This window comes from Callorhinchus milii, unplaced genomic scaffold (genome assembly GCF_018977255.1).
Source record: "Callorhinchus milii isolate IMCB2004 unplaced genomic scaffold, IMCB_Cmil_1.0 Scaffold1466, whole genome shotgun sequence".
Classification (NCBI taxonomy): domain Eukaryota; kingdom Metazoa; phylum Chordata; class Chondrichthyes; order Chimaeriformes; family Callorhinchidae; genus Callorhinchus; species Callorhinchus milii.
Genome location: NW_024706207.1, coordinates 1 through 12843, shown reverse-complemented (window position 1 = coordinate 12843; position 12843 = coordinate 1). Strand labels below are relative to the sequence as shown.

The 12843-nt window shown below is 53.0% G+C and overlaps 1 protein-coding gene across 1 annotated transcript; it reads left to right on the top strand.

Moving 5' to 3' along the window:
• Positions 1-24: 24 nt before the first annotated feature.
• On the top strand, positions 25-12786 carry espl1 (extra spindle pole bodies like 1, separase; the record flags this gene model as incomplete). The annotated part of the gene is given in 23 exon segments (XM_007911542.2): positions 25-625; positions 1081-1182; positions 1312-1432; positions 1673-1809; positions 2186-2376; positions 2503-2621; positions 2624-2744; positions 3227-3371; positions 3951-4101; positions 4503-4642; positions 4819-4953; positions 5040-5159; positions 5892-6063; positions 6145-6273; positions 7036-7192; positions 7300-7409; positions 7803-8932; positions 8964-9285; positions 9845-9997; positions 10456-10669; positions 11305-11501; positions 11842-12164; positions 12631-12786. Coding segments are annotated over 21 exon segments (4383 nt in total), but the record flags the coding sequence as incomplete, so codon positions are not given.
• Between the last annotated feature and the right edge of the window lie 57 nt (positions 12787-12843).

Below are 12843 nucleotides of genomic sequence, written 5' to 3'. Positions count from 1 at the left end.
TGCGAACTTCTCCTCGTCCTCGCTGGTCACCAAGCACTTTGCTGTGGCATGCAATCTGTATGAGAGCCGTCAATCCCCTTTGAGCCGCAAGGAGGTGCTCTACCTCGTCGACCAGTTTCGCAACGTGCTGCTGAAGGCAGTGGCCGAGGAGAAGATCTGGCCAGAGTCCTGTGGTCAACAGAGGCTGCTGTGTATCTTTGAGCTGGGTTTGCAGCTCTGCAGGACGCTCTGTAAGGCTGGCCACGCCACAGAAGCCAGCAAGAGTCTGCTCCACATCCAGAGCCTGGTAAAGAGAGATCCGTCCGGCAACTGTTCAGTGTGGTTCCTGGCTGCCCTTAACCTATGCGTCGTGGCTGCTTCCCTGGCGCAAGTGAAGAGCGTCTCCCAGGCACCCAAAGCCACCCAGAAAAATGGCAGCCTGATTGCCAGCGCGGTGCAGGCGCTGGGTTCGCTGCCTGAGGGCGACTGCTGGGAGCACAAGGCAGTGATCGACAGCTGCCATTATCTGATCTCCGTGGTGGATGATTGCAAGGGCAACGAGTCCTGGCTCGGAATTGAGGAGTTACTGGGCTTCTCGGCATTCTTTGAGGCCTATTTGCCAGTGCTCTGCAGACAAACCGACAAGGTAAGTTCATCCTACATGAATGGTACTGTGTAAACAGAAAGTTGTGAACCCCAGTGTGATTTGGTCCTGCAGTTTAGTACTTGTACTATTGTCCGTTATCATCTCTTAAACCTGTTTGTCCTCCCAAGACTAAAATCCTGCGTATTCCCTCCCTTGCCCTCTTCAAGACCCTTCTCTTCGACTGCGCCTTTGGTCACCCTCACCATCCTCCACACCTCCTGATCCCAACTTCCAGCTTGGGTCCAAATCCCTGACGGTCAGCGGCTTGGGACGTCCACTTGACGTGAAAGACGTTGTGCAAATGTCATTTATTGTTGTTGTTCTTGTTCCCCAATTGATGGTTGAGAGAAAAGGATTTCCGAGGTGTTTATAGGGCCTTTTTGGAGGTGGGGATTGGTTTGACTACTGAGGCCGAGCCGACTGTGTGACTGAATGCTGTATGACCTGTATTGCAGCCGGAAACGACCTTGTCACAGCGGAGCTGGGGGCTGAAGCAGTTGTATAGGAACCTTCAGATCTACATCAGCAAAGTCCACGACTTGTTGCTAGGCTCTCAGGTAAGCGACGAGAATTGCTGGATGTTAAGCTTTCCGGAGACTCCCGACTCTACTCTCTCCTGTATCTGAGGAGTGGGCTTCTGACATCTGCCTCCTCATAGATTTTTCTGTTTCCTCCCTCTCTGGCAGGGGACAGGGTGTCTTGGAGCAGAGCGGTTGCTCCCCTCATGTAAACGTACGGTGGAGAAGATGAAGGATGTGGAGGGGCTGCTCTCTGCTGAGGGACAGAGCAAGTATGTTGGAATTGCAGGTAAGAGAGAAATGCTCTGCTCAGCAAGATCACTCTTGCCCAGGGCTGTTCGACTTGTAGGTTTGTGTGACGTATTTGTCATAGGAAATAATATCTCGGTATAGATACAATATACAGTTTGGGATACGATGTGGGCATTGCAATTCCCAGGACAGTGGAAGGCGAACTGGATGGACCTTAGTCTTCTTTTGCCTAGCAACTTCTTATGTTCTTACATGCTTCCTGCTTTCTCTCCTGCAGCACTGTGCGACTACAACCTGGCTTATGGATTCTACAGCCACAAGCTCTACGCAGAGGCGGTCGAGATTGCGTTAACATTGTACCGACAGCTGCGGTCAGCCTGCTCCTCGGCACAGAAGATCCTGCCCCAGGACAGGGTAAGAGCCTCTGTGTACTTTTAAGTTCTATATGAAGCTATAGGACCACTTGCCCTGATGCCAACCTGCGCCTCAAGCTTCCCGAGATTAGGTAAGAAGCATGCGACCCTCCAGGGAGAGAGAGTGCGCGCATTCCATTCCGACAATCTATCTCTGGCAGTTTCCATGTGTATATGTGATGCATGGAATTCTCGTTTGCTTTGGGAAACGGTGATGGGTTTCTGCATGTGTCAGATACCCGGATGACCCCAAAAAAACTTTTGTGATCAAATTGCAACTAAAAGTCCTGGGCTGTGTGGCTGCTGTTCTCCTCGTTTCGATTCACCTCTTTTGACCCTCTCATCCTCTTCCCCCCCACACCCCACCACACCCCCAGGTGCCGATGTTCTTTAAGCTGTTTGTGGAGTGCTGCCGGAAGGCGGGGGACCTGGAGCGAGCAATGGAGGCCGTCACCACGTGGCTGATGCTGGAGGATCAGCGGCCTGACCAGATTGTGGAGCCCGTGGCCCTGTGGGTCAGTGTCAAAGTGGACGCTGTGAAGAGTGGCAATGAGGGGCTGTACCTGAGGTGAGGCTGGTAGTATGTCAGGCTCCACCACTGTGAAGCGCACAGGGATGCTACCCTGCGTGAAGGGCCCGACAGTAACGTTTTACTTTCCATCTCCCCTTCCATCCCCGGTGTGGCTTCCATTAGGACCCTGAAGGATGCTTTTGAGCCCTGGGACTTGGAGCCCGCCGTCCTGATGAGCCTCTTGACGGAGGAGCTGAGGGTGTACAAGACCCTGCGGATGGACACTGCACAGGAGAGGTTCAATGTATCTGTGACTTGATGAAGATCTCGGAGGACACCAAGGGGATGGAGCACCATCGGGCCGTGCAGCTGATTGAGTTGGCTCAGGTCCTGTGTTACCGGGACTTTAAGCAGAACGCTACATGGTAAGGGACTCGTTGGCGTGACGCGTGACTCAATCCGCTTTGCTTACTTTGATAGTTTAGTATAACGTCTGAGCTGTCAGCCGTGCTCTCGCCTCTGGGTGTGGGTTCGAGCCCCACGCCAAGACCCGAGCTCTTAAAGGTGTCTGATTTCCCCAGCGCTGCTTTGTCGGAGGTTGGGTTGCTGTGGGTTGGTTTAGGTGGTGAGGAGGCCTGGGCCCATACGATGGCCAGCCTTTTGACTGCTGAGTGTCTGATTCCCTATTTGAGAAACATCCGTGAGCCCCGTAAGCAATATTTTTGTGTTTCTTTTCCAGAAACATAACAACATTTACAGGTTATGGAGGGAGCGGGTGGGCTGGATGAAATGGGGGGGTGGGGGGATTGTAGATGAAATCGGCCTTTAAGCCAGATGTGGCCCGTGGGCTGCCAGTTGGCCCACCCTGGCCTGGGGTATTTATTGACAGCTGAACCTCTGCCTGTAGCACGGCTCTGGAGTGTGTGGAGGAGGCGCTGAGTTTGCTGGATTCGCTCCCGGACACCGAGGACACCCGAGACCAGGTGCAAGACGACAAGGCTCATGCTCTGCTCTGGCTTTACATCTGTGACCTGGAGGCCAAGATTCAGAAGGTGAGAGACCTGCTACCGGTCGTGTTCTACCCCCACCCTCCCTACCCTCCACTCCCTCCTGTTCCCAACCCCCAGCTCGGGTCCAAACCACTGACTGTCCAGCGCTTTGGGACATCCTCCCATTGTGAAAGGTGCTGTGTAAATGTAATTTGTTGTTGTTAACACCGCTCAGCAGTACAGTCTCTCACACACACGCACAGAGCTGTTAAATGTGTACAATACAGTCCTCACACTTGACAGAAATTCAATGTAAAGTTTTGAGATGCTAACAGAGGCGTGGGAAAAGAATAATACAATTTTTTTTTAGGACAACGAAGACAACTTACATTTGTATAGCACCTTTCATGTCGGGAGAATGTTCCTGCGCATACATTAATAATAATGATACTTGCATTTGATATAGCACCTTATCGTATCTTCGAGGTGTCTCAAAGCACTTCACAGAATATACTGTAAAGTGAATTGACTATATTTTGTGGCTGAAACTCAGCAGGCAAATGCACACAGCGTCCCCACAAGCAGTCATGGATTGAGTGACCAATTTTACTATTGTGAATGTGAACACACTTGGTGTTTCAGAACATTGAAAGGGAATGGCAAGTGAAGAAGATGATGTCCGATGCACCTGCTCTGAGGGACACAGAGACCAATGATCTGAACTACGAGGACGAGAGGCAAGACGCCCTGTCTTCGAGCAACAGCATCAACTTCAACCTGAAAGCTGAGTCCGGTGAGTGCCCGCCTGTCTCCTCTCACCTTATGTCGTACTTTACTGCTGACATTTATTGTCCGTCCCTGCTTGTCCGGAGAAAGTGGTGGATCTTCTCTTTAAGCCTGTGAAGTCCTTGTTTGCCACTACTTGGATTGGTTTCTCCTGGTGTACAGGCAAAACATGAGACTAAATGTGTGGGTTTACCCTGCCGTGTTGGTAACTCCATTGCTGTCGCTTATGATAATACCAATAATAATCCTTGCATTTGACATAATGCCTTATCACATGGTCGAGGCTTCATAGGATATACTGTGAAGTGGTGACTGTATTTGGGGGGGGGGGTCTTCACAGCAGCCGTTGAGATGTTTCAGGATAATTAATGCTATGTCATGGTAACCATTGTGTGTTCTCGCTTACAGCGCAGTCCAAGCCTCTGGATGATGCCCTGTCCCTGTGGAAGAGCGTTCTCTCGCACACTCCCGTCCGGACTCTTCACAGCACCGAGCACACTGTCGGTGCACTTCACATCATGGCTGCTCTCTACAGGCTGATGGACAAGGTCCGTTCTCTGGGCAGGGAACTCCGCGGTTGCAGATCTGTCCCTGGAACTGAGGGTGGGGGGAATGTGTTTTATGTCCATCGTTGTCCCTTTAAATTGGGGACTAGTGGGTTGAATGGCCTGCTTCTGTGCTGCAACCTTCCATGACTAAGGTTTCCCTCTGTTCCCTCTTGCAGCCCCTGCAGGCAATCGAAAGCTACATTCTGATCCTGCGGGTGCTCTCCGTGGAGTCTGACTGGCTGGGTATGATGCACGTGCTGTGTCACCTTACCAAGGTGCTGCTGTTGCTGGGCTGTATATCCCAGGCCCGGGTGAGTCCTGCCACCTTCTCTCCTTCTGCTGGGAATGCATTTCGTAATGAAGGGTTGTAAACTACTCTGTTTTTCTTTACACACAGTTGTTCCTGGATAAAGCGGATTCGTGCCTGATATCGGTGGACTCCAACAGAAGCGACTACTTGTTGCTGAGGATGACCTGCCTGGCCCTGCGTAGCCAGCTCCTGTGTGCCACACAGCAGGTAAATATACAGGCCTCTTTCGCCCAAAGAGGGAGACCTGCCTCTAATCACCAGACCAATGCTCATTGTGCTCTAACCAATACGCTCTAGGCTTGGAAGAACCAGGTAATAATAATAATTTAGTCACTCATTCCACAACTGTTTGTGCGCAATTGGCTGCACCATTTCGCCCACAAAAATATGTGGTCAATTCACTTTACAGTATATTCTGTGAAGCGCTTTGAGGTGTCTCGAAGAAGTGATGAGGCACAATATCAAATGCAAGTATTATTATTACTAACTTTGGATCTAAGGTTCCCAAAGCTTTCCACACTGTTGTAGACTAATCCAGACCAAATTCATTGCTATTAAACATCTCTGTTATTGTAGCAAGCGACTACCAGGATGGTAGAAGGCAAACTGGATGGACCTGGTTTTTTTTCATGCAGCAGTTCCTATGTTCCTATTCCAGCAACTAAATACAGATCTCTTCCCCTCTCTACTATCAAAGTGCTCAACAACGACAAATTACATTTACACAGCACCTTCCACATCGGGAGGATGTCCCAAGGCACTGGACAGTCAAGAAATTGCACCCAATTTGGAGGGTTGAGATCAGGGGCAGGGAGGGCTGACTGAATGAGTGGTTGAAGAAGGTCTTGAGATGAGCCTTGAAAGAGGGAAGGGAGGGGGTGAGGCGAAGATCACTCTTACTTACTGTCTGACCAGTCTCCTGTCGCTGTTTGATTCTAGGTTCCCGAGGGTCTGGCTCTTCTGCTTGAGGTTCTGCAATGCCCCTCACTCCAAAAATCTTCCAAGGTCTGGTACCTGCTGAAAGCCAATGTCCTGCAGCTTGTGGCCTCATACATGAGCCTACCTCGTGGCATCCTGCCAGCCCAGCTCAGGCAGAAGCTATACAGCCATGGTGGGTAATGGAGCCCAGGGGTGGGGGTGGGAGAGGGAGGGTCTGTAGGCCAGGTTCTGACCTCAGCGTGTTTGTTGGCAGGCTGGAGGTCCCCTGAGGCCGCGCTGACCAACAGTCACAAGCTGCTGTGTGGGGTGATGGTGCTGCTGCACTCCGGGCTGCTGTCCTTCAGGAAGAGCGACACTGAACCGGCTGTGTTCGTGGAGAAAGGTTTGTACTTGCGGTGTGTGGTGAGTTCCCATAACCGAGGAGGCGTATCCACGTCAGCGCTGAGGGACCGCTGGGGAGGCTCTTGGCAGACTGGCCGGCCTTTGGCTAACGTGTTAAACCTGAGCTCCCATCAAGCAGATGCTGAAGATCTTGCTGATCATTACTATTTGAGGGATGTTTGTGCTGAATAGATGGGAAATGGCATTAAGAGATCTGCCGCGATCAATCTCATGCGGCTGTCGTGTGGACAACCAGGGGCAGTAGCGTCCAATACACAGCAATAAGATCAATCAGTCTGTTACTCGAGTCCTTGGTCGTGGCTGTGTCATGGCGCCAACAACAACTTGCATTTATATAGTGCACTTCACACGGGATCTCTGAAAGGGTAGTGGAAGCCGATTCAATAACTTCTTTTAAGAGAGAAGTAGATGGGTGTTTGGGGAGGACAGGGTCGCAGGGCTATGGAGAGAAAGCGGGCCGGTGGGATTGAGTTGGATTGCTCTTTTAGGAGCCAGCGCAGACACGATGGGCCAAATAGCCTCTTTCTGTGCTGTATGATTCCACAGTGTCATCAGTCAAACGGCACCTCCAACAAACACTGCTTGTGCCTTCTCTGACTATACAGTCGATTCACTTTACAGTGTATTCTGTGAAGCGCTTTGAGATGGCTCGAAGATGTGATAACGAGCTGCATTAAGTATATAATATCAAGGATGATTACTATTATTACCTGCTGACTGATCCTCGTTTCTTGCTGTTCAGGGGAGAGTTTGCTGCAGAAGTGGCTGGTGCTCGACGACCTGCAGACCTGCTCCAAGAGGCTGGTGCAGCTTCTGGGAAACATGGGCAGCGTGCAGGAAGCCAAGATGTTCTGCCTCGAGGGCCTCAAACTCTCCTCCAAACTGCACTGCGTCCGCAGGTAAGCTGTTGACCCCCACCTCCGCAGGACAGAGCGTTCCCAGTGTCCAGGCCGGGATTCTGTCCCTGGTTAACTAACTAACTAACCCCGTGTCCCATTTTTTCCAGGTGTGTGGACTTTCTAGTCAGCAAAGCCGAGCTGGAGTTGCAGAAGAGCGAGGCTGAGTCCTGTGACTTGGACCTGGAGCAGGCACTGTTCCTCCTGGAGTCCTGCATCGGTTAGTGAAAATCCAGTGTGGAGGGGGCAGCGATCTGTAAAACTCCTTCAGATTTGGCCAGCTGGGGTAGGGGGGTGGTGAGAGATATCGAGATAAGTTGTTACACTTTCAAGACTTACTTCCTCTTTGAGGGACTGCGCTTTTGGTCATCTTTTCCTTGCCCTTTTCTCCCGCCCACGCCGGGCCCCCAGCTCAACCAGCTTTGTCAAGCGCTTTGAGACAATAGTAATAATAGTCCTTGCGTTTGATATCGCGCCTATTGTGTAGTTGAGACGTCTCAAAGCGCTTCACGGGAATGTGCTGCAAAGTAGATCTACTGTGTGTTTTGCGAGTGGACTAATGTCCTGACTCGAGAGGTGCTGTGTGTAAACATGCCTCGTATTTTTGTCACAGATTTCAGCTGCAGCGATAAAGTGAAGAGCCGAGGAAAAATCCAGCCAAAGAAACAGCGAGAAGCCAAGAGGGGCCGCAAGGTGTCCGAGGAGGGTGGGAAGGCGGAGGACCAGGACTTCCTGAGAGTCCAGCCGCTCTCGTACGTGAAGACGGTTAGTGGCTGCAGCCAGGCGGCCCTGACCGCCTCTCCCATCCTCAAGTCCAAGCTGACACAGCAGCCTCCGTCCTTCATGACCCACGGCCCGAGCTGCCCCTGCCTGCTCTGCTGTGACGTGATGCTGTCGGCGGCCGGGGCCCGCTGGGTGTTGGTGTTCTGCGAGCTGGTGGCGGGCAGAGGAAGGAGCCGGGAGAGTCGGTGCCTCCTGGAGAAGCTGAGGGAGAGGTGCAAGCGCCAGAGGCTGCAGTTATCACAGAGTGTCCAGCATCTGATAACGGAGTCCGACGTGGAAGCCAAGGTCCGTGACTCCAGCCCGGCCACAGTCGCTGTTCTGGATGGACCGATAGCCCGGGCCCACTTGCAGCTGTCCTCACTCAGCCTGGGATCCCATCTGCACGCTCACACCTGGAAAATCCTGGAAGAAGGCTTGGAATTCCTTACCCTCGAGCTTCCGGACACCTGGGACCTGGAGCCAGTGCGAGCCGGGCTGCTCTTGCACAAGGCGCTGTCGCTGGTCTACTCGCTCGCCTCAGAGCGCCATTGCGAGTTGCCGGCGGTTTTCCAAGCCGCCTGGGTGCGGGGGCCGCGAGGTGGGGGCAACCGCAAGACCACCACTGGCTCCGTGCTGAGTAAAACCAGGGACAGGTTCCGGAGCGCAGGCCGGCCTCGGTTGGGGAGCGAGAGAATAGTGACTAAAGCAACCGTTTCCAGTAAAGCGAAGGGACGGACCGGGAAAGCGAGCTCAGCCAAACAGAACGAGGTTGATAAAGACGCAGTGTTGGATCTAGACGAAGGGACGAACGCCAAGGCCAAAGCTTCGATGAACTTCCCGTCCACGCCAGCCCCCGTTAAGGGTAAATCCCACGCCCCCAGAGGCGCGGGATTTGCACCCCAGAGGCGCAAGGTTTTGTTTGAGATTTTTGAAGATTGTTCCTCTTCCCCCGAGTGGAAGCCCAGCGTCCCTCCCGTCAACGTCCTCAGGAGAACTCCGGTCCCGGCTGAAGAAGGTGTTCGACGACAGTGACGTGGAGGAGCCGGCAGAGGAGCTGCCCAAGGCTGACGTGCTGGGCACCGAGGGCGGGGAAACGGGGAACCCTACCGGCAAGCGTCAGGGCCGCGGAGAGCGAGCCAGGCGTACAACCGCCAAACCTCGCCCCCTGCAGCAGCAGCAGCTCAGCCCCGTGCAGAAGAAGAGCAGCGACCGGGGGAAAGGGCAACGAGGGGCCAGGCGAGCAGTCACCGAGCCGGAGAAGCGAGAGAGAGGAGCAAGGAAGGCCCTCCATCAGCCTGAAGGCCTCGAGCTCAGCAAGACAGCCCAACCTGGAGGTGAGGAGAGTCTGGGTGCAAGCCCTGAGGCGCAGTATTACTCTCAACTCTAAAGGGTCCGGGCACATGCCCCAAGCCGATGATGGGCAGTGTTGCTTTATAATAAGATTCCTGGCGTTTGATATAGCGCCTTATCACGTCTTCGAGACGTCTCATAGCGCTTGTACAGAATTTACTGTAAAGTGAATTGACTTTTTATTTGTTGGTGCAACGTGACAGCCAATTGCGCGCAGCAGTGTCCCACAAACCATCGTGGATTGAGTGACCCCATTTTTTTTGGAAGGGTTTATTACCCCGATCCGCCAATCGACTAACAACTGGGTTCCTACTTACTGTTGTGTGGAGTAAGGGAAACTTGCCCAATGTTTTGCTCTGTCCAGGAATCGAACCACTGAGCTACAGGGCTCCTTTATGTGGAGAAGAGGAGTCTTCTTGTCTTCTCTTTACTCTGGATGTTTGAGCTGTGTGCAGCGGCTGTGTTGAGACTGACCTGAGCGAAGGCGACCGTCTGTAACCGTTTTCCCTTTCTATCCTCCTTTCCCTTTCTCGTTCGGTGCAGTTGACGTACCGAACGACGTCAGTGAGTGTGAGCAGCTGAGACAGGACTCTTCCTCCTCGATGAACCCCGAGAGCCAGATCCCCGCTTCTCACAGGAGAGCAGACGGCTGTGGCTTGAGCCTGCCCCAGATCCAGGCCCCTGTGACCTCCACAGGTGAGTCTCCACCACGACAACTTGCATTTACATAGCGTCCCTCAAACAGGGCAGCGCTTCAAAACCCTCAGCAGTGGCAGAACCCGGCGCCGATCCAGGGGGTAGGGGGAGGTGACCGTAAGCGCGGTCGAAGAGGTGGTGGGATGTGGAGGAGGCCAGGGCAGTCAAGTGAAAGTAGTGGGTTGGGGAGTAAGTAGGTAGGGAGGTGCCAAGGTCTGAAGTGACTTAAAGACTAGTGTGAGGATCTTGACGAGGCTAGTACTCCTGCTCTGGGGGAAACCCAACTAGGCTCAGTCCAGAGACCGATAAGATGATGGGGCGAGGACTTTGTGAACCCTTATTCCTTTATTCTACTTCTTTCTCATCCCCTGCCCCCCATTCCACCCTTCTCTCTCTCTCTCTAACCTTTTCTCTCTGAATATTCTGAGTCTCACACTCCTTGACCCTTTTCTCGACAGATGTTGGTGACCTGGATGCTGTGTACAGCTGTTTGAGCCAGGCGTGTGACTGCATCAGCCACTGCCCGCCCAGCGCCCTGTACTCCACCATCTGCCAGCTGATGGCTCTGTGCCGGGGGCTACGGGACCCTTACACCACGGCCTATCTGCTCAGCGAGTCCGTGGCAATCACCGCCCGCCACCAAATGATCAGCAACATCCACAACAAGCTTCAGTAAGACCCGTTACTTAAGACCTGTAGCATGATGTTAGTCACCTCTCAGTCTCTGTCAGGAGGTTATCGGTTCAAGCTCCACGTCCAGACTTAACTGATAGTCCAGACCGACTCCAGTGTAGTACGATGGGGGGATTTGCTGTCTTGTCAGAGAGCTGCCTTCCTCGGGATAAGATGTTAAATTGAGATTGTGGGGTCCTGTAGTGTATTAAAGCAGCGAGTTACTTCGCTCACCTCGCAAACGAGAGGATCTGGGTTCAATTCCTGGGCGGGCAGGACCGGGAGAAACCCTGGGCAAGTTTCCTTACTCCCCAGCAAGCCTGTTCACCTAGCGGTAATCGGGAACCCGGTTGTTAAGTCGATTGTCGGATCACGTTCTGGGGGGAAATAATCTCTCGTATACATAAAAAAAATGGTCACTCAATCCATGACTGGTTTGTGGGACACTACTGTACACTTTTGGCCCACAACATACACAAGTCAATTCACTTTACAGTGTATTCTGTGAAACGCTTTGAGACGTATTAACGATGTGATAAAGCACCGTATCAAATGCAAGCATTATTAATCATTACATCACTCATACCTCTCTTTCCCCCCCTCTGCCTCTCTCTCTCTCTCTCTCTCTCTCTCAGGAGAGGTAAGAAGGAGCGAGCGCTGGGCGTGGTGGAGCGCCTGCAGGGACTGAACCTACATGAGAGCGGGGAGGATGGTCTCGCTCGCTATCTGGCCGAGCTGCACTCCCTGTTCCAGTTCAGCCCCGCGGAGCCGACACGCTGGCTGGAGGAGCAAGTCGCCAGCTTCAAGGAGCAACTGCAGAACATTCCAGAAGGTTAGGGATCCGATATCTGTATGATCACAAAGTAACTGATTTGGGGTGTGTGTGTGTGTATTGACTGAATTGTACTGATTGACTGTGTGTGTGTATATTGTATGTGTATATTGTGTGTGTGTGTGTGTGTGTGTGTGTGTGTATTGACTGTGTGGGTATTGCCTGACCCTGTTCTGTGTGTGTAGGTGTTACAGTCTGTATGCTGTCACTGGTCAGTGTCCAGCCGGGGGGGGCGGGGGACCTGCTGCTTCTGACACGGCTCGAGAGGAACCGGACTCCGGTCACCGTGTGGATCCCTTCAGCGGGCGGAACGGTGAGTGAGTGAGGGTGGGTGGGGCGGGGGTGGGTGGGTGTGTGGACTGTGAGCATCGGTTGACACGGCAAAACTCAACCACCTTCCTAATAACAGCTGTGAAAATCTTAGTTTTAAAGCCGGTGAATCTCCATGTAACATGTTTGTGCCTTAACTGGCCACTAGTTACACGGCCGGCGTGTGAGGGTAGTTACGTGTGCCTGGCGTGTACACGGTGTGTGTGCTGTGCGTTGCAGGGCTCGCTGCTTAGAGAATTCGACGCCATCCTGAAGGACCAGAAAGAGGTCAGTGACCTGACGGAGCTGAAGGCCTGGTGGGAGGGACGGACAGAGCTGGACCGCAGGATGAAGGTACAGTGACCGGTGCTGTGGTGGGGGGAGGGAGGGGAGAGGCTTGGTGGAGTCCTGTAGCTCATTGGTTAGATCACTCGCCCTCACGAGCAAGAGGACTGGATTTGATTCCCAGCGAAACGTTGGGCAAGTTTTCTTACTCCACACACACGCCTCTTGTTTACCAGCAGTGAGTAGGAACCCAGTTAAGTCGATTGCCGGATCGCTTTTCCGGGGCTAATCATCTCCCCAAAATTTTTACAACATAATAATAATGTAATCACTCAATCCACGACTGTTTGTGGGGACGCTGCTGTGCACAATTGGCTGCTGCGTTTCGCCCACAAAATATACAGTCACTACACTTTCCCGTATATCCTGCGAAACGCTTTATGAGACGTCTCGAAGACGTGGTAAGGCGCTGCGTCAAATACAGGGATTACAATTTTTGCTGTTATTGCGGACTGACTGCTCATGGCCTCGGCAGACCCTGGTGGAGCTGATGGAGACAGACGGGCTGGGCTGCTGGAAGGGGCTTCTCCTCCCCTCGAGCAGGGACCCTGGCGTGGGGCTGGAGGCTGCCCAGCTGGGGACCCTCCTGGAAGAATGTGGCTGCAGGAACGTGGATGTGGAGCTGCTGAAGGTGTGTGTCTGGGGCGGGGAGGGGACTAGCACAAGCCGGCGTGGCTGTGGGTAGGTG